We start from the raw sequence: 25,455 nt of genomic DNA, 5'->3' as shown, positions 1-25,455 counted from the left end.
GCATTCCAATGGGAATATCTTTCCTTTTCTCCTTTGCTTTTTGCTTCTCTTCTTTTCACAGCTATTAGTAAGGCCTTCTCAGACAGCCATTTTGCTTTTTTGCATTTCTTTTCCATGGGGATGGTCTTGATCCCTGTCTCCTGTACAATGTCACAAACCTCTGTCCATAGTTCATCAGGCACTCTGTCTATCAAATCTAGTCCCTTAAATCTATTTCTCACTTCCACTGTATAATCATAAGGGATTTGATTTAGGTCATACCTGAAAGGTCTAGTGGTTTTTCTTACTTTCTTCAATTTAAGTCTGAATTTGGCAATAAGGAGTTCATGATCTGAGCCACAGTCAGCTCCCAGTCTTGTTTTTGCTGACTGTATAGAGCTTCTCCATCATTGGCTGCAAATAATATAATCAATCTGATTTTGGTGTTGACCATCTGGTGATGTCCATGTGTAGAGTCTTCTCTTGTGCTGTTGGAAGAGGGTGTTGGCTATGACCAGTGCATTCTCTTGGCAAAACTCTATTAGCCTTTGCCCTGCTTCACTCTGTACTCCAAGGTCAAATTTGCCTGTTACTCCAGGTGTTTCTTGACTTCCTACTTTTGCATTCCAGTCCCCTATAATGAAAAGGACATCTTCTTTGGGTGTTAGTTCTAGAAGGTCTTGTAGGTCTTCATAGAACCATTCAACTTCAGCTTCTTCAGCATTACTGGTTGGGGCATAGGCTTGGATTACCGTGATATTGAATGATTTGCCTTGGAAACAAACAGAGATCATTCTGTTGTTTCATTTCATGCAAAGATGGGCTTGATAAAAGACAGAAATGGTATGGACCTAACAGAGGCAGAAGATATTAAGAAGAGGTGGCAAGAATACACAAAAGAACTGTACAAAAAAGATCTTCATGACCCAGATAATCATGATGGTGTGATCACTCACCTAGAGCCAGACATCCTGGAATGTGAAGTCAAATGGGCCTTGGAAAGCATCACTATGAACAAAGCTAGTGGAGGTGATGGAATTCCAGTTGAGCTACTTCAAATCCTGAAAGATGATGCTGTGAAAGTGCTGCACTCAATATGCCAGCAAATTTGGAAAACTCAGCAGTGGCCACAGGACTGGAAAAGGTCAGTTTTCATTCCAATCCCAAAGAAAGGCAATGCCAAAGAATGCTAAAACTACTGCACAATTGCATTCATCTAACACGCTAGTAAAGTAATGCTCAAAATTCTCCAAGCCAGGCTTCAGCAATACATGAACCATGAACTTCCAGATGTTCAAGCTGGTTTTAGAAAAGGCAGAGGAGCCAGAGATCAAATTGCCAATATCCACTGGATCATCGAAAAAGCAAGAGAGTTCCAGAAAAACATCTATTTTTGCTTTATTGACTATGCCAAAGCCTTTGCCTATGTGATCACAATAAACTGTGGAAAATTTTGAAAGAGATAGAATACCAGACCACCTGACCTGCCTCTTGAGAAACCTGTATGCAGGTCAGGAAGCAACAGTTAGAACTGGACATGGAACAAGACTGGATCCAAATAGGAAAAAGAGTATGTCAAGGCTATATATTGTCACCCTGCTTATTTAACTTATATGCAGAGTACATCATGAGAAACGCTGGGCAGGAAGAAACACAAGCTGGAATCAAGATTGCTGGAAGAAATATCAATCACCTCAGATACGCAGATGACACCACCCTTACAGCAGAAAGTGAAGAGGAACTAAAAAGCCTCTTGATGAAAGTGAAAGAGGAGAGTGAAAAAGTTGGCATAAAGCTCAACATTCAGAAAACTAAGATCATGGCATCTGGTCCCATCACTTCATGGCGAATAGATAAGGAAACAGTGGAAACAGTGTCAGACTTTATTTTTTTGGACTCCAAAATCACTGCTGATGGTGATTGCAGCCAAGAAATTAAAAGACGCTTACTCCTTGGAAGGAAAGTTATGAGCAACCTAGATAGCATATTAAAAAGCAGAGACATTACTTTGTCAACAAAGGTCCATCTAGTCAAGGCTATGGTTTTTCCAGTGGTCATGTATGGATGTGAGAATTGGACTGTGAAGAAAGCTGAGCGCCAAGGAATTGATGCTTTTGAACTGTGGTGCTGGAGAAGACTCTTGAGAGTCCCTTGGACTGCAAGGAGATCCAACCAGTCCATCCTAAAGGAGATCAGTCCTGGGTGTTCATTGGAAGGACTGATGTTGAAGCTGAAACTCCAATACTTTGGCCACCTCATGCGAAGAGTTGATTCATCGGAAAAGACCCTGATGCTGGGAGGGATTGGGGGCAGGAGGAGAAGGGGACAACAGAGGATGAGATGGTTGGATGGCATCACCGACTCGATGGACATGGGTTTGGGTGGAGTCAGGAAGTTGGTGATGGACAGGGAGGCCTGGCATGCTGGGGTTCATGGGGTCACAAAGAGTTGGACACGACTGAGCGACTGAACTGAACTGACTGACTTAGCTTAGGACAGTGCCGTCCAACAAAATGAGAAACAACAAAGCCATAAAACAATTACGGGCTGAACCTACACAGGTCTGTGTGCACATGTTTCTAACATTTTGCAACAACATCCCGTTACTTTCTTTCTGCTTGTCAGTGTCATTGTTTCACAGCCAGTGTGCTTATGCCAGGAGGTTTTTTCTTTCTAGAGAGTTTTCTGGGGAGTAGCATGAGACCCGAATAGTCACAGGTCAAACAGGATACAGGACAGTCTAAGTTACAGGGCCTTGCCTGCAAACAGAGGGGAAGGAAAGAGGAAGTGGAGCCGTAAACACAGGTACACAGAACCCAGTTGTCAAGCCAACGACGGGGCCACAAGGAAACAAAGCTTGTTGTGAAGCTAAGACTGGGATATGACACTGGTTCACATGAAGATCAGAAAAACAACAATAAAGGGGGAAATGTCCTGCAGAGGACTTTGGAAAATGGGCTGCACATCATGCTTTTCATTCATCAATTTGTCCAACCTTGCATTCATTGAGCTATCAGATGTTTACTGAGCACTTATTCTGTTTCATCTTGATGCTTAGGTCTTAAACTCTTCGGTGTCAAACTCTTTGTATATAATTCATTGGCTTTCCCAAAAGGGGCTGGCGGTGGAACCATTTTGCAATATCGAAAGTTTCTCTGTAGACAGCCTTCTTAGCCTTCTAACTTTCTTCTGCTGGTTTAGATCCTCAGTTGTCGAGTTGGAGCAGAAGAGAAAGGGGAAGAAGAGGGAACACGGTGTTGGGGCTACAGCGCAGTTGGATGAATGGACCAGACACTGGCTGGGGGGTGGGGAAGGGGACGTGTCTGCATGGGTTAAATCTACCAGGAACTCAGGTGAATCTTGAAGGAGGAAAGTTAACATCCTGTGGTCCCAAGAGCCTCTCTGATAGGTTTAGCAACGTGTACTCTTTGATAGCAGGGATGTCCAAAGGCAAGTTTCTTTTAAGAGCTTTCAGTGGCTTTTGCCTACTATTTCTTCCTGTTTTCCATATTCTGGGCATATAGTAGAATTAAACTTCCTGGTCCCCTGTGGTTGTGGGGACCATATGGCTTATTTCTGTCCAACAAACTGAGATGAAAGTCTCCTGAGTTGCAGCATTTAGCAGTAGGTGTGAGACCTTCCTAAGCACTGTTTTCCCTCTGCCACGGGTATCCAGCGATGATGAAATTGGTGGTTGCTCTGTCAGCCTGGATCCTGGGGTAAAGGGATTTGGAAGCAGCCCCTGCACCATTCCCTTCCCACCCATACCATTTGACCCCTGATATACAGGGAATGTGAATAAGAAAAAACTTTGTTGTTAAGTAGGTACTAAGATTTTGGATTGTTTGTTACCAAGCAGCATCTAGCCCATGCATTCTTAAGAGGAACTATATCACTTCCATGGAGGTAAAAACTGGTTCTTGGGATGGGTGAAAATATAGTCTATACATATGTAAATAAATAAATGTATAAAGTATCTGTGGTAATGAAATTTCATGGTGGGGTTTAAGAACAAAAAGTCTGAAAGAGACTCCCTTGGGGAGGTGATAATGAAAAATAGGTTGAGAAAACTGATCTGGCTTATCCTGAGTGATACAGTTATGAAGAACATAGTCTTTCAAAAAAAAAATGAAGTATAGTTAATTTACAATATTGTGTTAGTTTCAGGTGTACAGTAAAGTGATTCAATTATATATTTTTCATTTTTTTCCATTATAGGTTATTACAAGATACTGAATATAGTTTCCTGTGCTATATAGTAAATCCTTGTTCTTTACCTACTTTATGTATAGTAGTTTGTATTTGTTAATTCTATACTCCTAACTTAACTCCCTCTTTCCTCTTTGGTAGCTATAAATTTGTTTTCTATGTCTGTAAGTCTGTTTCTGCTTTGTATATAGATTCATTTGTATTATTTTTTAGATTCCACATAAAAGTGATATCATATAGTATTTGTCTTTCTCTGACTTACTTCACTAAGTATAATGTTCTCTAGGTTCATCCATGATGCTGCAAATGGCAATAATTCACTTTCTTTTATTCCACTGTGTGTGTGTGTGTATACACATACATATATACACATCACATCTTAAGTCTGTTGGACACTGGGTGGTTCCCATGTCTTGGCTATTGTAAATAGACGGAATGCACAGTCTCTGTCTGTTTCTGTTCCTTTCTGCATCCTTTTCCCCCTTCGATGTCAGCTCTAGAACACTTTTGGTTACCAGTGCCAAGATGAATATGTGTTTGAAACTTTTTAGGACAAGCCTATTCTTATTTTTTTTGTCTTTGTCCCCATAAGTACTTTTGAATATCCAGGCACATTCTTAATTTCTGGGTTGAAAAAATATGTTTGATTTACCCCAGGGCCTTCATGATCACTTGACTTATGTTGAATAGAAAGGTTCTTAAAATTTTCTTAATGCTCTTTCGTGGGGGATGAGAAAGGGACAGTCAGGGTCAGCTTGTGTCTGGGGAGTTTCCAGAAGTTCATCTTGCCTTGAGGAACAGTGAAGGAAGAAGCACATTTAATATTTTGGTTAAGACACTGAGAATGTTTGGGCTTAGGGTAGAAAAGTAAACAGAGCTTTTTCTGTCCTTGTGTGCATGTATGCTCAGGAGCTTCAGTCGTGTCCTACTCTTTGTGGTCCTACGGACTGTAGCCCACCAGGCTCCTCTGTCCATGGGATTCTCCAGGCAAGAATACTGGAGTGGGTTGCCATGCCCTTCTCCACAGGATCTTCTTGACTCAGAGACTGAACTACATTGTGGCAGATTCTTTACTGCTGAGCCACTGGGGAAACCCTCTTCTCTCCTTAAGACCTGACTAAAAAGGGCTTCTCAGTTGAGCGGGGAGATGCTGAGTACTAGCTCTGTGAGTAGACAGAGGAGCCAGATACCCATGGGGGCATTCATTCCTGGACAGACTATCTCCCCAACCAGAGAACATGGGCTTCTGCAAGATAAAGTAAAGGAACCAATACAAAGGAGCCCCTATAACTCAAAGCTATTAAACCAGCAGTCCCCAACCTTTCTGGCACCAGGGACTGGTTTCGTGGAAGACAGTTTTTCCACAGATGTGGGTAGGGGTGGGGGGGATGGTTTCAGCCTGATTCAAGCACATTATATTTATCGTGCACTTTATTTCTGTTACTATCACATCAGCTCCACTTCAGATCATCAGGCATTAGATCCTGGAGGTTGGGGACCTCTGTATCAAACAGCTCAATGAGAAGTAAGCCTACTTCTGGGGAGAAGTTCAGCAGACCAGTCAGCGCCCAGACAGACAGGAGTGACAGGGACCTAGTCACAGTGTGGGACCGTGACGGTGAGTTCTGCTTCTCTGACTGATCTCGTGAGACTCCAGGTGACCCCTGGCATATACTCAGTGCTCAGTAAATCTGTTTTTTAATGAATGCACACATGAGGGAGTAGCTGCCATCAACCACAATGATTCCCAGGGAAAACAGCTGGGCTGTGAAGGCATCCTTCCCTGGAAGCAAGGGTGGAGCATTCCTTGGGGGAACTGCCCCTTCTTTTTTCCTGTCTTTGTCCAGTATTCCCAGTAAATAGGCATCTTTTCTCTTTTAACCTCCCCATCGTTGGGTGCTTACTTTGAACAGTCCTCCTGGGTATCAACTTCTTTAGCTAAATTTGGGAGGTCGCCTAACAGTTCCTCTGTTCTTTATCCTGTTATTCTACACATCCTTGCTACTCTAAGTGTGGCTTTTGGACCAGCAGAATCAGCCTTACCTGAGAGCCAGTTTGAAATGCAGAATCTCAGGCCCGACCCAAGACCCACTGAATCAGAATCTGTGTTTTATGAAGGTCCCCAGGGGATTCATCTGCCAATCAAAGTTTGAGAGGCTCTGCTGAAAATGATTATAAAGACCATGTATTCAGTTCAGTTCAGTTCAGTCACTCAGTTGTGTCCGACTCTCTGCGACCCCATGAATTGCAGCACGCCAGGCCTCTCTCCATCACCAACTCCCGGAGTCTACCCAAACCCATGTTCATCGAGTCGGTGATGCCATCCAACCATCTCATCCTCTGTCGTCCCCTTCTCCTCCCGCCCCCAATCCTACCCAGCATTAGGGTCTTTTCCAATGAGTCAACCCTTCGTATGAGGTGGCCAAAGTATTGGAGTTTCAGCTTCAACATCAGACCTTCCAATGAACACCCAGGATTGATCTCTTTTAGGATGGATTGATTGGATCTCCTTGCAGTCCAAGAAACTCTCAAGAGTCTTCTCCAACACCACAGTTCAAAAGCATCAATTCTGCGGCGCTCAGCTTTCTTCACCGTCCAACTCTCACATCCATACATGACCATGTATTACGTCGTATAATTAATAAAACCATACGAGAAAGGAAAGACTGTGTATATAAGTAATTATTCACATCTATGAGCTAGAAAAAGAAAGCATTGTATGAAGGGATGCCCCCAGAGATGCCTACAACCTCCATCTAGTGAATCAGTCATGTGCCCCTCAACCTTGGAGGCGAGATGTCCGCACTGGATATGTTGTTCATCATACTGACTGCTTTAGAAACGGAGCTGGTCCATGTCCTTGCGTGAACATTCAGTAAGAAGGGGATTTGCCCTTTTCCTCATTTTAAATCCACTGCTCCACAACCATTGGTTTTGAAAAAGGTTAATGACAAAGCAGATAGAACCTTTCTTAAGAGTTAGACTCCTTAATATAAGGATACATACTTTATTTGGAATCCATTGTACGATCAGAACCTTTTCTTAATGGAATAGTTTGTTGCCCACCTGAGTGCAAGAACTCTCCAGGTAGCAGGTGTCATCTTGTGGGAATTTATCAATGTTCATCACAGACCTATGAATGTGACACCTCACAGCATGGCAGCTCTCAAGCTTGGACATGTATCCGAGCCTCCTGCAGAGCCCTTTAAAACGCAGGCTACCTGCTCCACCCCCAGTTTGATTCAGAAAGTCCAGTGTGGTCCAACACTTTGCATTCCTAGCAGTTCCCAGGTGATGCTGGTGGTGTTGGGCCCAGCCACTCTGCAAACCAATGTGATAGAGAAACTTCAAAAGTACTGGGACTCGTTCATTAAAGTGGTTGATCTCTGTCTGGCTCAAGAGAAAGCTTCAAGCCTTTGGCTTGATTTCACATACATCATGACATTATTGCTTGTTATTGCAACTTCAGTCCAGGAATTCATATTTCTCTGAGGGGAGAGTCTGAGAGAGGCTGTAAGTTATTCCTTGAAATCTCTCCTCCCTTTGTCTACAGTAGTTGAAGCCCTGCTATTTAGCCGGGCATCTGGCTTCCCAGAAAAGTGACTACATTTCCTTGTCTTCCTACACCTAGACATGACCATATGACTAAGCTGTAGTCAGTGATACATGGGCAGGAGTGATGTGTGTAATCTGGGTCATGCCTTAAAGGGAAAGGACATTTTTAAAAATGCAAGTTAATTTTATTTTGCTTTTAATTTTGTGGCTGTGCCACATACATGTGGGTGGGGTCTTAGCCACTGGATCACCATGGAAGTCCCAAAAGGACATCTCTCATTCTCCTTTCTCCATCTTGCTGCCCTGAATGTGGGTATGATAGGTGCCATTTTGGACCAAGAGGAAAATCCAACCAGATATGCTAGAGGAAAAAGAAAACTGGGTGCCTGACAAAATGGAGCTACCATACCACCCCGGACCGCTAGTGTCTGAATTGTTAGGCTGGAAATAATCATCTTTTTATCAAAGCCATTGGAAATAATCATCTTTTTATCAAAGCCATTGTTATTTTGAGTCTATGACACAGAAGCACAACTAATATTCTCACTAGTGTCAGAGAACAGTGTGACAATTCTATTTACTGAAACGATTCTATTTACTTTCGAAGATTTTTCAGGATGTGGAACCATGAAGAGTTTGGAAGAATAGCACAGAGAGCTTATTGTTTGTTTCGTTGGCTTTTTCATCTTTATGTGTTCAGAAGGAAAAAATACCTGCCCACTTTAAAAAATAATTATGAAAAAGAGAATGATGAAGCTTATGCAGAAAAAGGTCTTAAGAGGCCTAATGTTAATCCAGATCAAATATCACAGAAATAGGATATGAACACAACACATCTATTATCTTCATTCTTTCCAGGCCAAGAGCAGTGGTTAAAGAGTAAATCTATAGGATTGTCAAAGGAAGGAAATATCATAGTCTCAGTATATGGTGACTTGAGGGAAAAATTGAAATAAAGTCTTTCATGATACCTTCATGGATGAAATAAAAAAAAAATTAGCATTGGAGTTCACTGTGGTTAGACAGAATTGTGTCTGTTTGATCAACTATACTTTTAATATTGATTCATGTTGGCATTTTAACTAAAGGTATGATTCAAGCCATGTTTGACTGTAAAACACAGAAAACCTAACTAATAGTGGTTTAAGGGATGTTCCAGGTGGTCCAGAGGCTAAGACTCCAGGCTTCCAATGTAGGGGACCCAAGTTGGATCCCTGGTTAGGGAACTAGATCCCACATTCCGCAACTAAGAGTTTGCATGCTGCAAATAAGAGTTCACATGCTGCAACTAAAGATCCCGCATGCCTCAATGAAGACTGAAGATCCTGTGTGCTTCAGTTAAGATCTAACGCAGCCAAATAAATAAATATTTTAAAAATTACTGGCTTAAGCAATAAAGACAGTTATTTCTCATAATGAGAACTCTAGCTATAGCCATAATAGTTCAAAGTTTCTCCATCTTAATATTGCCTCTGCCTTTATGCTTGTCACCTCATGGTCACAAGACAGCTGCTATGGCTCCAGGCATCAAAATCACATTCAAAGGTAGAAATAATGGAATAATCAATGTTAAGAGAGGACACCTTAGACTGACTTTGCTTTTTGTAAAAAATGGGAGCAGAATATTTCCCTATGCCCCTTCCTCCTTGTTGATGTCTCTTTATGCCTCACTAGCCACAACTAGCTATAGGAAAGTTGGCATAGTGGGTTTTTGGCTTTTCTCAGCCTCTATAATTAAAAAAGAGCAAGGAATAATAAAGTTTGGAGAAATGGCTATTGGATGAGTTGACCAATTATGTCTGCCACACTGAGAAAAAGGACTGTAGGGGTATGTGTAGGGTTTTCTGGGGGCTAGCATGGACAGACCATTTATTAACAAGTTGAAAAAAGGCATGATAGTCATAATTACAGTATTTTCAAATGACACCTGGTGAGGTCAGTTAATATCTTAGATGACAGAATTTGGTTTAAAAATTGTATTTTTCTCCAAAGTTAAGAACTTTATGTGCAGATGAAACACAATTACCTCAGCACAGAGGCACACCTAACTCATCAGTTAATGTGGAAAAAGCCACTGGGGTTTACGCTGATCACGGATTTCAATATGAGTCACTGAGGAAGAGCATCTCAGTTTACAGGAATAAAAATACACACATTTTAACTTAGTTCCAGAAAAATTTTCTCCTTTCTTGTGACTTTATCTCTGCTCCTATTATTCACTTTTTCATTCATTCAGGACAGTTTCATCGAATGTGCAGGATATAGTGCCAAGCACTAGACATATAACAATGCAAAAAAATAGGAAACAAGCAACTATTTGGAGTGGGTTAATTAGAACGCATGACAAATCCTACAAAAGTAGAGTCAAGGAGACTATGAAACTGGACAAGTGGGGGTTCTGATCTGGCCTTGGGGATGCAGGATAGCTGCTGTGAGGAAGCATTAATTCTGCTGACACTAGGAGGATGAGAGAAATTGGCCCGGCAGATTCACCAGGAGAAAGCAGGTAGCTGCAGAGAAAATGAGCCCTTCTGAAGGCAGTGGGGGAGGAGCAGGGTGAGACAGGGGAGGGGACCTAGGAATAAAACCACACCTCAAACTGGACTTAAACCCACAATAATTCAACTGAAACTGTACAGCTTATCTTAGGACTTAAAGAAGCTCAGGTTCTGAGTGTGTTGGTGCAGAAGAAATTCAGTGAGAGGAAAAGTGATGGGTGAGAAGTAGATCTATTAAACCAAGGCAAAGTGAAGAAGAAGAAAAGACCACCCTCCTCCTCTTCCTTTTGTAAAGATGTTACACAAAATGGGGTGCAAGAGAATGGTCATGTCGCAGTCTCCGGTGGGTTCCTGAGACGGGCCACTAAGTGAGGGTCCTGGACTTCAGGCAGGAAAAATTCAAGGGTGAGTGGTAGTAGAGAGAAAGCAGAGATGCACATTCCATAGGCAGAATGTGGTCCATCTCAGGTGAGAGGTGGCCTTAGGGCATGGGGGTCCTCTTGGAAACTGACAGCAGCCCTAGGCATGGGGATGGTTAGTTTTCACAGGCTGGCTAATTCCATAAGCTAACAAGTGGGAGGGGTATTCTATCCTGGAGAAGCAGTGGGGATTTCCAGGAACTGGGTCACCACCCACTTCTGTGCCTTTTCTAGGTGGCCTTGGAACTGTCATGGTGCCTGTGGGTGTGTCATTTAGCATGATAATATGAGTACGTAATGAGGCTCAAGGTCTACCAGTAGACAAATCTTCCACCATCTTGGGTCTGCCAGGTTCTGACCAGTGGATGTCATATTCTGCATGGCTTTGTCCTACTTTTAAAAGTTGTACCCCGCCCTCTTCCCTTCAGTTTCAAAGTGGAGGTTCTGACTCGACCTTGGGGATGCAGGATGGTTAGTATGAGGTGAGGAAGCGGTAATTCTGCTGACACTGAAAGGATGAAGGAAATTGACTCAGCAGATTCACTGGGAGAAAGCAGGCGCCTGCAGAGAAAATGAGCCCTTCTGAAGGTGTTGACATGAGGAGAAGCTGGGCGAACTGGAGGAAACGCAGGCCCTGTGTGGTTTTCAGAGAACACCTAGGAAGCGGGAGGCATCTAGAGGTGAGGCTGCAGAGGTGGGCTGTGTGGGCCACAATAGGATGTCAGTCTTTACCCTAAACGCATTAGAAGGCATTGCTTTGCCTTGCAGAGACCTACCCTTGGTGCATGCAGAATGAACTGGAGGGGCCAAAAATGGGTTCAGAGAAATTGGATAATAACATATTGCTATTTTGGACAGAGAGATGCTGGCAGCTGGGACTTTAGGAGCAGAAGGCAGAGGTATTTTGGATTTGAAGATGCAGTAGACAGGAGGTGAGGACAAGGAGGTTTCAAGATTGACTCCTTGTGTACTGATTTTTGAAATGGAGTAGGTGGACCGGCACTCACTGAGAAAGTGTTACTGAAAGTGGGGTCCAGCTCCTCACTGCTTTAAGCCAGTAAAGAGGCAAGACTGGTGGAAAGGAAAGTTTGATAAGGAAAGTTGAGGTCAGCAACTGGGGGGGAGGGTAGAATATGTCCTGTCCAAAGGCTGATTCCCAACCTCTGACAATCAGTGGGCAAGAGCTGTTATAGGAGGAGTCATCTTTCTTCAAAAACTTTTTTATTGAAATATACTTAATTTATAATGCACTAATTCCTGCTATACAGCAAAGTGACTCAGTTATACCCGTGGTGCTAGTGGTAAAGAACCCGCCTACCGGTGCAGGAGACATAAGAGACATGGGTTCGATCCCTGGGTTGGGAAGATCCCTTGGAGGAAGGCATGGCAACCCACTCCAGTATTCGGAGAATCCCATGGATGGAGGAGCCTGGTGGGCTACAGTCCATGGGGTCACAAAGAGTAGGAGATGACTGAAGTGACCCACTCCAGTGTTCTTGCCTGGAGAATCCCAGGGATGGTGGAGACTTGTGGGCTGCCGTCTATGGGGTTGCACAGAATCAGACATGACTGAAGTGACTTAGCGCAGCAGCAGCAGCAGAAGTGACTTAGCACACACGCACACACATACACACACACACACACACATTCTTTTTTATATTGTTTTCCATTGTGGTTTATCACAGAATATGGAATACAGTTCCTTATGCTATACAGTAGGACCTGTTTATCCATTCTATATATAATAGTTTGCCCCTGCTAATCCCACACTCCCAATCCTTCCCTCCTCTACCCGCCAACCTTGGCAACCACAAGCCTGTTCTCTGTATCTGTGAGTCTGTTTTTGTTTCATAGATATGTTGATTTGTGTCATATTTTAGATTCCACATCTAAGTGATATCACATGGTATTTGTTTCTCTTTCTGACCTACTTCATTTAGTACAATCATCTCTAGGTCCACCCATGTTACTGCAAGTGGTATTCTTTTTTTTTATGTAAATAGTAGTCTATGGTATACATATACCACATCTTTGTCATCTATTCATCTGTCGATGGATATTTAGGTTTTTCCATGTCTTGGCTATTGTGAATAGTGCTGCTATGAATATTGGGGGGCATGTATCTTTTTGAATGACAGTTTTGACTATTTTGAAATTGGTCATGTAGTGGTCTGATCAGCATCATCTTGATTATTTTAAATACAGTTAATATTTAGTTCCAGGGTTGTTCTCATTTCTTTGAAGCCAGTTCTCAGAATTGTGGCAGCTTATGTTATGGCTACCATCTGGTCACTATGTAGTTAGCTTTCTTTACCTGGTGGGCGTTGGTTTCAGTATCTATAAGAGCTCAAAGGATATGGCTCAGAATATTACTTATGGACCTTGAGGAGGAACTAAAAGTCCATGACTTTATTAAATGACTATATTATTATTATTTTGTCCTGTTTGCATTCCTTTGCTTCTGCATCTTTTTTCCACTTCTCTGATTAAACTTGAGTGAGGGAGTGAAAGTCACTCAGTCATGTCCGATTCTTTGGGACCCCATGGACTATACAGTCCATGGAATTTTCCAGGCCAGAAAACTGGAGTGGGTAGCCTTTCCCTTCTCCAAGGGATCTTTCCAACCCAGGGATCAAACCCAGGTCTCCGTCAATGCTGGAGGATTCTTTACCAGCTGAACCACAAGGGAAGCCCCTGACTACACTTACCCTTTGGCTAAAGTTTTTCCACAGACGAAAGGCAGGCCAAAGACATGGGAGGCAAAGACTGTAAGGTCCTGCTCCATTTCAATTCCCCCTTTTCTTTGAATCTCCTCAATTTTGAGGAGGGATGGGTACTGAGCAAGAAATGGAATCAAGCTTTTGATAGAGAAGTTAATCCTAAACTTGGCAGAGGAACTCGATTTTAGTTCCATTTCTGTCCTAATATTCCCCAAGTCTTTGAGGGTGTTGACTGCTTTGGTTACTTTCTGCTGAAATGGGGTGCAGTCCTACCTAATTTGGGGAATGGACACAGAATTGGAAATAATTTCAAGTTCCAAGTTTAGCATCAACACTTTGTTTTGTGAAAACATTACCTCTCTTTGATTATCTTGTCATGGCACTTAGACAAATGCTTGAAAATTAGTAGACGTGTTACAATGAGATAACAACCAAAATGCATCTTTGTATTATTCTCTGAATGTACTTTTTCCTAATGGTTAAAGCAGATGTACAATGTATGTGTGTGAGTGTTGCTTACTATTATTTTTTAATTTTTGATTTATAGTGTGTTTAATAGGCCACCAGGAGGCTGTTTGGTTAGCCTAAAGTTAAACTTAAATCATGCATAAACCAGAATGACTTTCCCATACTTCAATATATGAAATTTCCCTTCACTATTTTCCCCTTTTATTAATAATGGCAAATCTTTCCACAGAAAACATTGATAAACAACATATTTTCTCATCGTTGCCAGAGTGACTCAGTTTCCTGCTCTGGGGCCATTCATATCCCTTGGTGCTAGGCCAACTTTTTGTTTAAATATTGGCCTAGTTATCCATGTTGGGAGAAAACTAATCAGATTTAACAAATGAGTACAGAGAGATTTGTTGACAGGGAAACATTTCATAGTCATACATTTTATCACTTATGCACAGTTATGACACAAACAATGTATGCGTGCTTTTAGCAGTGAACTTAAAGCCAGCAGTGATACACATCATAAGTAACTATACTCTGTGATAACTTCACTAGACAATTTTCACATCCTGAACATTGGAGTCAAAAATATATTCTGAAGTAAAACAATAGCTTTCTATTAGAATTCTTTAACTTTCTTACCCAGTTCAGTAGTATGGTCTGAAAATTATCAAATGTGTTCCAAATAATTTAACATACCAAAAATCCTAGGTATTTTAATATTTCTTCTTATTAATAGCTACCTTGGCGCTCTTTGGAATACTCAAAATTAGCTAGAGAAAGAAACTTACAATCTGTTATCAAAAGCAGCTCAATATTCCGGGAAAATTTTGTTCTCATAATAGGAAGAAAGAAAACCAAATTCCAGTCTTAAACTAGCTTACCATTAATAACGAAGTTCATTTACCTAATTAAGTCTGATCTTAATTACTGCTGACAACACACAAATTTCTTTTCTCAAAGTTCTCTCTCTTTTTTTTTTTTTTACAAACCTTATATCACTTTTTGTAACCATATGGTTTTTCCATTATTTTTCCCTATCCAGAAGCAACTGGCTCTATGATAAAATTATCATCATTTTTCTGCAACAAAAACATCTCCATTCTTTATACCTTCTCTCACTTGCAACACATATCCTAGTTGCTTTACACACTGAAATGCTTCCCTTGTCATTTCTAGTAGCTTTAATTACATATTATAATCTTTAGTCCTTAAAAGTCTAAACAAAACCAAGAATCAACTAATTGAACTATTATATCAGCATTTACTGATTGGCAAACTTAAGAACATATTGCATAACCTCTAAAAATATACATTTTTTTCCCCACATAGCATATGTTCTCTTTAATGTGGTACATGATGCGTGTTTAGTAAACATAAACATCTTTAGTGATTTTTTTCTCTCCTAAGAAGGGTTTCCCAGGCAGCACTAGCAGTAAAGAGTCCACCTGCCAGTGCTGGAGACATAAGAGACCTGGGTTCAACCCCTGGATAGGGATGATCCCCTGGAGGAGGGCATAGCAACCCACTCCAGCATTCTTGCCTGGAGAGTCCCATGGACAGACAAGCCTGGCAGGCTACAGTCAGTGTGGATCCGAAATGACTGAAGAGACTTAACACGCAAGAAAGCAAAGTAGGCAAACTTACATTTGTTCAGCAAAGTTCCAGTATTTTATCTTAAAAATTATTTAGATATTCAATTAGCTTTCATAGTTTAACTTAATTTAGCAAAACTGTAAGGTTTCAAGTCACTAAAAATCTGGAAAAACTGTTTTTAGGTAGACATTCCTTAAACATAATTATTTTCAAAGAGTTTATCCGAAAGCTTTTGATTTCATTTTGGACAATGTTACATACAGACATATAATATTCAGGCAGAGATCTCAAATCAGATATTTCAATAGAGAAGTTATCAGTTTATAAATAATAGTTGGAATAAACTGAATTTACTCACTTGGGTTTAAAAGGCTTCTCTCCCCCTACCCCCACCTTTTTTCGCCTCTTCTTGAAGTTCTACCAATTAACCTAAGGCTGAATTCTTAGGAGGAGTGGACTGTGTGTGTATTAATATTTCAAGGACATGATTTAAGAGTTAACTTCAAGCCTTCTCCTGGGCATATTTTTGTTCTCTTTGCGGTCAAAATGCTGAAAACGGTATTTTATCTAGCCAGTGTTGTCTAAGTGTACTTCCCAATACAAACGGGCCTCCACATCAGAAACACGTCAAAACCAACTGGCGAAACACCAGCTTTGAGCACCTCGAGCTCAAAAGAGAAGTTGCCAGGTGCACACTGGTGAACTCACTGGGTCTCGGAGCGCGTCAGCTTGTCCAGAGGTGTCTTTTCATTCCACCAAGGAAAAGCGCATATTGGCAGCCAGTGCCGAGCCGAGGAGAAGCAGGGAGGATCCCCGAAACCAATGGTGTAGGCAGATGCTAGGAATATCCTCCCCATACCTCTTCTTGGGGCCAGCGAGGCTCCTCACAGCCTTCCAGCATGTCGTCATGGCAGCAGCACCGATGGTGACAACCCCAGGAGCCAGATATCGCGAGAGCGCGGCCTCACGTTGGCGCCAAATCCATTAGCGAAAGTGGGTCCGGCTGCTTGCCGCTGGAAAGCCAGTCAAGAGGTAAGGTTAGTGGAAAGAAAAGTTTGCTTTATTTTGGAGGCTGGCAGCCAAGGGCAGGGGGCTCATATCCAAAGGCCGACTCCTCCCCAACCCCAGTCAGTGGGCAAGAACTTTTATAGGCAGAGGGAGCGGGCTCCATGTATAAACAGCACAGTCAGCTCTGACGGTCGCCTTGAAACTCGTCATCAGTAGTCTAACCAGTGTCATCTCTATTGTTTTTATACAGTTAGTATTCTGTTCCAGGGTCGGTTTGTTCCCATTTCCTCGAGGCCAGTTCTTGGGACTGTGACAGCTTACATCATGGCTACAGTCTGGTCATCCTGTAGTTATTAATAACTTCTTCCACCGGGTGGGGTTTCAGTATCTATAAGACAGCTCACAGGATATGGCTCAGAATATTAGCCCTTGAGAAGAAACTAAAGGTCCTTGACTTTGCTTAATGACTGAACTATTATTTTTATTTTTGTCCTATTTGACTGCTTTGATTCTGCATTTTCTCACTTCTCTGATTAAACTTATTCTTTGACTAAAGGTTTTCCACAGACAAAAGGTAGTCTGAGGACATGGCGGGGAAGGACTATAGGAGCCTGCTCCACTTCAACAAGATATTGAATAGTGTTCCCTGTTCTATACAGTAGTACCTTGTTGTTTATCCATTCTGTATATAACAGCTTACATCTGCTAATCCCGTCCTCCACTCTATCCCCCTTCCTCCTTGACAACCACAAATCTGTTTTATTTTATTTTAGAAAATTTTTTGCTTTGCATCTTTATCTTAATTGCTGAAAAATTTCCAAAATTCTTTTGACATTCTTTTTTTTTTTTTTTTAAATATTCTTTTCCATTATGGTTTATCACAGGATATTGAATAGAGTTCCCTGGGCCATACAGTAGGACCTTGTTTATCCATCTTATTATGGACTAGTTTGCATCTGCTAACGTCAAACTTCCAATTGGCCCTGGAACTTAAAAAAAAAAAAAAGAATTAGACATGGAGAGGAATCAGGACGTGATAAGGGGCAGTCCAGGTAGAAGGCATGTGGGAGGAATCAAAGCAGACCTAGGACCAAGTCATCGGCAAACAACTTCCAGGTCTGAGATGGGGAGGTGTGTGCTAAGTCACTTCAGTCGTGTCTTCCTCTTTGCAACCCCGTGGACCGTAGCCCGCTAGGCTCCTCTGTCTATGGGATTCTCCAGGCAAGAATACTGGAGTGGGTTACCATGCCCTTCGGCAAATGACTCAGAGGAGGAGAGTTTAGGAAGGGGGAGGAAAGTAAGATTTTGGCATCTCAGAAGCCAGAAGAGGTTAGTGTTGCCTGGAGGGCACATTGCCTTAGGTTAGTCTTGATATGGGCCCATTTGTTGGACCTGCATGAAATTTGATGAAGGTATAAGCACCAATCACCTCCCCCCCCACCTTACCTGCTCTGCATCTGAAACTGAACTGCCTTTGCACGCGCTTAATCATGTTGAATATTCCCTCTTCTCAATATTTAACTAGTGTAAGTTAACCCTTTGATTCCTCTCACTTTGTAAACCACTCAGCCTAAATTACTTTTTGGTGATTATTTTTCCCCCGTTGGTGTCACAGTGGCCCTGAATAGAAGACAAGTTTCCAACCCTCAGCTCTGGAGGTTTGCATTTCAAAAGACCCTTCGTGGCCAGCCAGACACCGGTGGGTGTGCCATCAGTCTGTCTTTTCACTTCCTCTCTCAGAAGAGCAGCCGGGCAGCTCTCAGAACGAGGAGGAGGAGAGGTGTTGACCTCGAGTTGGCCCCGATCCACTGTGCATTTCAAAGCTGACTAGGAGACACTTTGAACAAGCCCTCACTGCTTGTCTGTGTCCTTCCCAGCGCCTCAGGTGGAACTGGAGATGAGCTCCATGAATTGTTAATGCTGATCCAAAATGGGGCTTTCAATAATTCCTGCCCCATTCTCTTCTCTGGGTGCCTATCACACCCCAAAGGAGGACAAAAGGCAGTCTTCAAAAGGAACCCCACAAATGGTCACTGACAAATTAGGAGAGATGAGAAATTGAGGGGCAAAATTCAAGTTATGAATTTTAAAAAATAACCACATCGTTATTTTTTTTAAGCTCACTACTTTTACATTATGAGTAAGAGTATGTAAATCTTGCCTGATGCTTTTTACCCTTTCTGGCAGTTGGGGATGATTTCTTATGGAGCATTTGGTGTGGAATCATTAATATTTTTAGTTGCTATGGCCAAATAACAGCTTTGCTTGGGTGGTGTAGGATTTTGTGTCCTAAAGTTGTTTGGTTTTTTTTTCAGTTGACAGTATCTTCGAAGTTGCAGAAGTAACTATCTCTGTCTTTTTTTTACACTTTAATTTTTTACTGATGTATAGTTGTGTTGCAGGAAGGGGGACCCCTTCCAGGGCCCGAACGTGGGCTCTTGTCTAACACTCGGAAATGAATTGTCCAAGGAGACACATGTGCTGACAAAGCAAGAGATTTTATTAGGAAGAGGCGCCCAGGTGGAGAGCAGCAGGATGAGGGAACCGAGGAGAACTGCTCTGCCCCATGGCTCACAGTCTTGGGGTTATGGTGGTGGGATTAGTTTCTGGGTTGTCCCATCATTTGATTCAGAGTTCTTCCTGGTGGCACGTGCATTGCTCAACTAAGATGGACGCCAGCGAGAAAGATTCTGGGAGGTGGTTGGACAGGTGGTGTCACCTTTTGACCTTTCCTGAACTCTTCCAGTTGGTGGTGGCTTATTAATTCGTTTTTCTTACCAGGACCTCCTGTCGTAAAAACAACTCATGCAAATGGCAACTACGGTGCCTGTCTAGGGTGAGTGGGTTTCAGTCAGTGTGCTTCCCCTAACAGTTGGGCTTCTCTGGTGGCTCAGATGGTAAAGAATCCACCTGCAATGTGAGAGACCTGGGTTCGATCCCTAGGTTGGGAAGATCCCCTGGAGGAGGGCATGGCAACTTCTTGCCTGGAGAATCCTTATGGACAGAGGAGTCTGGTGGGCTAGAGTTCATGGGGTTGCAAAGAGTCAGACGCGACTGAGCGACTAAGCACACAGTTGGTTTACAATGTTGTGTTAGTTTCTGGTGTACAGCAAAGTGATTCAATTACACACACGTGCGCACGTGCACACACACACACACACACACACACACACACAGATTCTTTTCCATTATAGGTTATTACATGATATTGAATATAGTTCCCTGTGCTATATAGTTGGTCCTTGTTGCTTATCTACTATATATGTGCATGTTCTTTGTGACCCCACGGACTGTAGCCCACCAGGCTCCTCTGTCCATAGGATTCTCCAGGCAAGAATACTGGACTGGGTTGCCATGCCCTTCTCTAGGGGGTCTTCTGACCTAGGGATTGAACCTGTGTCTCCTGCATTGCAGGTGAATTCTTTACCAATTGAGCTAGCAGGGAAGCCCATTATATATATAACAGTTTTTATCCACTAATACCAAACTTGTAATTTATCCCTCCCTCCTCTTTCACCTTTGGTAACCATACGTTTGTTTTCTATGTCTGTGAGTCTGCTTTTGTTTTATAACAAAATTCATTTGTATCATTTTTTTAGATTCCACATATGAGTGATATCATGTGATATTTGTCTTCCTGTGTCTGACCTATTTAGTATGATTGTCTCTAGGGTCATCCATGTTGCTACAAGTGGCAACCTTTCATTCTAAAACACTTTAAACATACACACACACACAAACGCAGAACTATGGCTTATTAACCTTTTTATGTTCCATGTTAGGTTCTTGCTTTGTATCCGTCACTGACTTTCCATAAATTCTGCCCACCTCCCCTCTTCCTGCCAGGCCCACCCCCTAGCTTCTTGGACATGTTGTTTCTCCCCTCTGATACCCACTGTCCTAGCCCCTTCCTTGCTAAATGAACTCTCTCTGGGCACAGTGACACCTGGCAGAGAAAGAAGAAATAATCGACTGCAGCTGAGAAATATTCCCTAGTGATATTTTCAGCCTCTTGTCAGGGAGAGGAATGAACGGATTGCGTGTAGGAAGTTTCCCTTGCTAATCCGAAAAAAATGTAGACAGAGAGTACACAGTAAATGATTAGGAAAAAAAAGATCGTTAGATTTTCTTAATGTTATCAGCACAGGAATCCAGAGTCATAGGGTTTAAAGGACCTTCAGAGGTCATTTAGCTCAATGGAACCTGAATTATTGAAGACAGGTGGTTGTCTATATCTGATTTTGAATGGCCTCCGGGGAAAAGTTCCACAGCTTCCCTTGGTAACCAGTTCCAGTCCATAATAACAGTGATGGAAATGAGGATGGTTAACTCTGAGGTGTCTCACGGCATTGCTGTCAATGAATGAAGAACCGATGGGCAGAACCGCATTGTTTGCTTCTGGGATTTTCTAAGTTTATTCTTCTCTAACCCTCTGATGTCAGCCTTCGGTCTACGACCTTGACAGTCCAAAGGCTCTTTCTTCCTTGCTTCCTAACCCAGTCCTCTTACTGTATTTTATACTAGTTTGTTTTTGTTTGGGCCTTAGGGGAGAAGAGGCTAGCTGGCTCCTTTCTGCTCTGGGTTGTCTTTCCTAGACTAAGAAATTGTTATGATGATTTCAGATCTGTCTACAGTTTGTTCGTTACTGCATACTCAGTGTGATTAATATTGTTAGTGGAAATCACAACAAAGCATGAAGGCAAAGCTGCTCTGGATCTTGCCACACTGATGGCTCACACATTCCACTTGTAGGGACTTCTTTCTAGTACTTGTCCATAGGTAGTATGTATGTGTGTGTCCATGTGCATGCTGTGCTAGTTGCTCAGTCTTGTCTGACTCTTTGCCACCCCATGGACTGTAGCCTGCCAGGCTCCTCTGTCCATGGGATTTCCCAGGCAAGAATACTGTAGTGAGTTGCTATTTCCTTCTCCAGGGGATCTTCCCAACCCAGGGATCGAACTTGTGTCTCCTGAGTCTCTTGCATTGGCAGGTGGATTCTTTACTACCACTGTGCCACCTGGGAAGCCCTGTCCATATGTATACGTAGTTTTTAATATAATTTTTATTACTTTAATATTCTGTTTTTAGAAACTTAACATTATATGTGAAGCATTTGTCTTTTCCTCAAAGCTCTTTTATAAACCAGTGCATACAATTAATTCAGTATTGGTTTTTCATGATGTACACAACTATTCTCTTCCTTTTGAGCATTTAAGTAATTTCCAATTTTTGAAGATGAAATAAAGACATTGGTGCCAAAGCAAATAGAAGTTCCCAGCAATCCCCAAAGTTGATATCTGGACACAGAGATGCAAAAAGAGGTCTCTAGAGTCTCACTGAGGCTGACTCCAAGTCCTGCTAATGGTAATGCCCTAATTTTTCCCCAAAGCACATGAACCAAATCTCACTAAATGAGCTGCCAACAAGGCCCAAACTCAGTTCAACTCTAGATCCGATACACTCACTGCTGTGCCCTCTCTCCCATTAGCCCCACCTGCCAGGCTACCCACACTCTAGTAGCCAACAGAGGCATGGGCATGCTCTTTTCTGGGGTTAAGTCTTAACAACTTCAGGCTCTATTATTTCCTTGCATACAATTTTGGGCATATAATAAAAATAGCAAGTCATGAGACGAAGTAGGAAAATGTGATCAATAAACCAAGAGAAAAGAGTTGAAAGAATTGATTGACATATGGCACAGAGGTTGGAATTAGCAGATGCAGACTTTTTTGGGTGGTATGTATGGTTGAATTTATTAAATAACACAGCATAACAACTAACTAATCTATAATGATCATATACCAAAAGCGATAGCTAGTTTAGCACCAGGTATAGAAATAGCCATTTACGTGAATCAGGCATCTTCATTAGCCCTTAACTACTAATAATTAAGCTTAATTTTCCTTTGATTAAAAAACATTTTTTATTGTGGTGTAATTGCTTTAACACTGTTGTGTTGGTTTCTGCTGTACAATGAAGTGAATCAGCTATATGTATACATATATCCCCTCCCTCTTGGACCTCCCTCCCATGCCAACCCTCTGGGTCATCACAGAGCACTGAGCTGAGCTCCCTGTGCTGTACAGCAGAGGCCCACCAGCTCTCTGTTTTACACAAGGTGGTGTATATACAATGCGAGTGTGTATGTCGATGCTTCTTTCCCAGTTTGTCCCACTCCCCTCCCCCGCACCGTGTCCACTTATTCATTCTCTACGGCAGGTGTGGACTTTTGAATAGGTGTGATAAATACATTAAAGGATCTAGTGGAGAAGATGCATAACACATATAAACACAGGTAGAATTTCAGCAAAAAAAGGAAATGTTAAAAGTAACCAGATGGAAATGCTAAAAAACGTCTATCATAATTGACTCTTTTAATTGAATTGATACATCTAACAGCAGGGAAGGATCAGTGGACATGGAGACAGGTTAATAGAGGTTACACAAGCTGAAAACAAAGAAGAAAGAAGCATGCCAAACCAAAAGGGACAGCTGAGACCTATGATCTAATATAAATGTAATGGAGTCGTGAAATGAGAGGAGAGAGCGAACAGGGCAGAAAAAATATTTGAAGAAATATGGCCACATATTCCCCCAATTGATGAAATATAATTACCCGCAGGTCCAAGAATTTCAGTGAATTCCAAGCAAGATAAATTCAGAGTAAACCGTAGGCAAAGAGAGTCAACTTCCAAAAAACAGAGATAAAGAGGAAATTGTGAAATTAGCTGAAAGAAAAGATTTATTACAGCATAAGGGCAGATTTCCCACCAGCATAAGGGCAGATTTCCCACCAGAAACAATGTATATATATCTGTTCACACATATATACATTCTTTAAAAGATTATTGGTCATTTAAAAGAGTAATAAAGATGTATTGTGGGATTATAACATATGTAGAAGTAATCTGTGAAACAACTACATTCTACAGAGCCCCCTCTAGTCTGTTGGGGCCAGTAGGGCCCCAACCTGATAACCTGAGGTTGTTCGGTGGCAGCCACTGGGGCCATCGGGGAGCTGGTGATGGCTACCAAGCTTCAGCCTAGGCCACCCCAACAATGCTGTGTGGGGCTGAGGGTGAGGTGTGGGAACCGGTCCAGACCTTGGTGGTGCTACCCACTACCTGGGAGATGGTGGTACAGGCTTTCCTGTAGACAAAAGCCAACCTTTAAATGCAGGGAGAAAGAGTTCGGCATAATGTTTTCTGCCCTTGATAAAGAACAAGTAAAGTCTCCAAGCTCAGGAATATTAAGAGAGATTATGAAGCCCTGGAGTCCTTTTGGAAGGAGGCCAGCCTTGAGACCAAGTCATAAAATGCTCAGAAATGCTGAGCCTGGAGGCAAATGATTAAAAAAAAAAAAATTAAGTTTCTTTCTTGAGGTTAACACAGAATTGCCAGTAAAAGAATGAAGGGAAGAGACTCCTGCAAGTCCAGAATGAGTGCTGGGGAGGGCTCCTCACAGGATGCCCAGGCACTGCAAGTTGCTTCTCAGAAGCTATTGAGCTCCAAGTGCCCTGCGGTCCCATCCGGGAAGCGAGACCAGCTGTATACTCGATGGCGCCGAGGAAAGGTGTGGACCATCTCCAGGAAATTGTAACGCTACTTCAACAAGACCTAAAGGGCGCAAAGAGGGAAAACTTGTTATTTGGGGGACAGAACAGAAAAAACAAAAATTTGTTGACTTGAAAGCTTTCAAGGTTTTTGGTGTCAGGACCCTTTTGCTTTCTTAAAAATTATTGAAGATCCTCAAGGGCTTTGGGTTTCCCTTGTGGCTCAGCTGGTAAAGAATCCACTTGCAGTGCAGGAGACCTGGGTTCAATCCCTGAGTTGGGAAGATCCCCCGGAGAAGGGAAAGGCTACCCACTCCAGTATTCTGGCCTGGAGAATGCCATGGACTGTATAGTCTGTGGGGTCGCAAAGAGTCAGACATGACTGAGCAACTTTCACTCAAGGGCTTTTGGCCATGTGGGCTATATCCATTGGTTTTTACTATATCAGAAATTAAAATAGAAACATTTTGAGAATAGTATTTATTCATTATTTTATTATAATAATACGTTATGCAATGATTTGTTATATATTTTTTAATTATAAACCCCTAATATTTAAAATAATACATTTAATGAAAAATTGCCAATTTTCCTTCCCCAAACAACAAAAATTACTAAGAAGAGTGGCATTATTTTACAGATTTGTAATTTTTTTAAAAGATGTCTGACTTAATAGAAGGTAGCTGGATTCTTATATCTGCTTCTGCATTCAATATGTTGCAGTGTATTGCTGTAATTTTGATATATGAAAAAAATTCTTTCTCACACAAATGCGTAATTGGAAAAGAGAGGAATATGCTAACAGTTCTTTTTCTTTAGGTAATTGTGGGTATTCTTTGTTACTATATTAAAACTTGACAATTGTTTATTAAAGGGTAGTTGTGATGTGAAATCTGACATCATATCAGTGAAATTTCCATACTCTGCTACATTAAAATTCATTGGTCAGGGACTCCCCTGGTGGCCCAGTGGTTAAGACTTTGCCTTCCAACACAGGGAGTGCCTGGTTCGATCCCTGGTTGGGGAGCTAAGATCCCACATGCCTTGCGGCCAAAAAAACCCCAAAAATGTAAAACAGAAACAATATTGTAACAAATTCAATAAAGATTTAAAAATAAATTAATAAATAAAAATATAATAAAATTCATTGGTCTATCTTGTATTTTAAATAACTCTTTTCCCTTTGTATGATTTTATAATGCATTGCCCCTTGAAAAATACTGATTTACTGAGTTATTTAAATCCTCCAGGAGAAGGCAATGGCACCCCACTCCAGTACTCTTGCCTGGAAAATCCCATGGATGGAGGAGCCGGGTAGGCTACAGTCCATGGGATCGCTAAGAGTAGGACACGACTGAGCGACTTCACTTTCACTTTTCCCTTTCATGCACTGGAGAAGGAAATGGCAACCCACTCCAGTATTCTTGCCTGGAGAATCCCAGGGACAGCGGAGCCTGATG

The 25,455-nt window shown here is 42.0% G+C and overlaps 2 protein-coding genes across 8 annotated transcripts in view; one reads left to right on the top strand and one right to left on the bottom strand.

Annotated features, from left to right (window-relative positions):
• LOC145520508 (uncharacterized) overlaps positions 1-16,365 on the bottom strand; it is a 165,607-nt gene extending 149,242 nt beyond the window's left edge. For 5 of the 6 annotated variants that reach the window (XR_014064525.1, XR_014064524.1, XR_014064523.1 and 2 more), the window contains exon 1: positions 16,144-16,365. Coding sequence is in view for 1 of the 6 variants with exons in the window: in XM_081527048.1 (XP_081383174.1) it covers positions 16,144-16,292 (149 nt within the window). In the remaining 5 variants the exon portion in view is untranslated. The remainder of the gene's footprint in view (positions 1-16,143) is intronic. The other variant, XR_014064526.1, reaches the window with a different exon arrangement.
• A 22-nt stretch (positions 16,366-16,387) lies between these two features.
• GADL1 (glutamate decarboxylase like 1) overlaps positions 16,388-25,455 on the top strand; it is a 647,456-nt gene continuing 638,388 nt past the window's right edge. For both annotated transcript variants that reach the window (XR_014064519.1, XM_081527025.1), the window contains exon 1: positions 16,388-16,467. The gene's annotated coding sequence lies outside the window, so the exon portion shown is untranslated. The remainder of the gene's footprint in view (positions 16,468-25,455) is intronic.

The sequence above is a fragment of the Giraffa tippelskirchi genome, chromosome 9 (assembly GCF_054371585.1).
Source record: "Giraffa tippelskirchi isolate mGirTip1 chromosome 9, T2T-mGirTip1v1.2.pri, whole genome shotgun sequence".
In the NCBI taxonomy this organism is placed as follows: Eukaryota; Metazoa; Chordata; class Mammalia; order Artiodactyla; family Giraffidae; genus Giraffa; species Giraffa tippelskirchi.
This window is presented reverse-complemented; position numbering and strand designations above follow the sequence as displayed.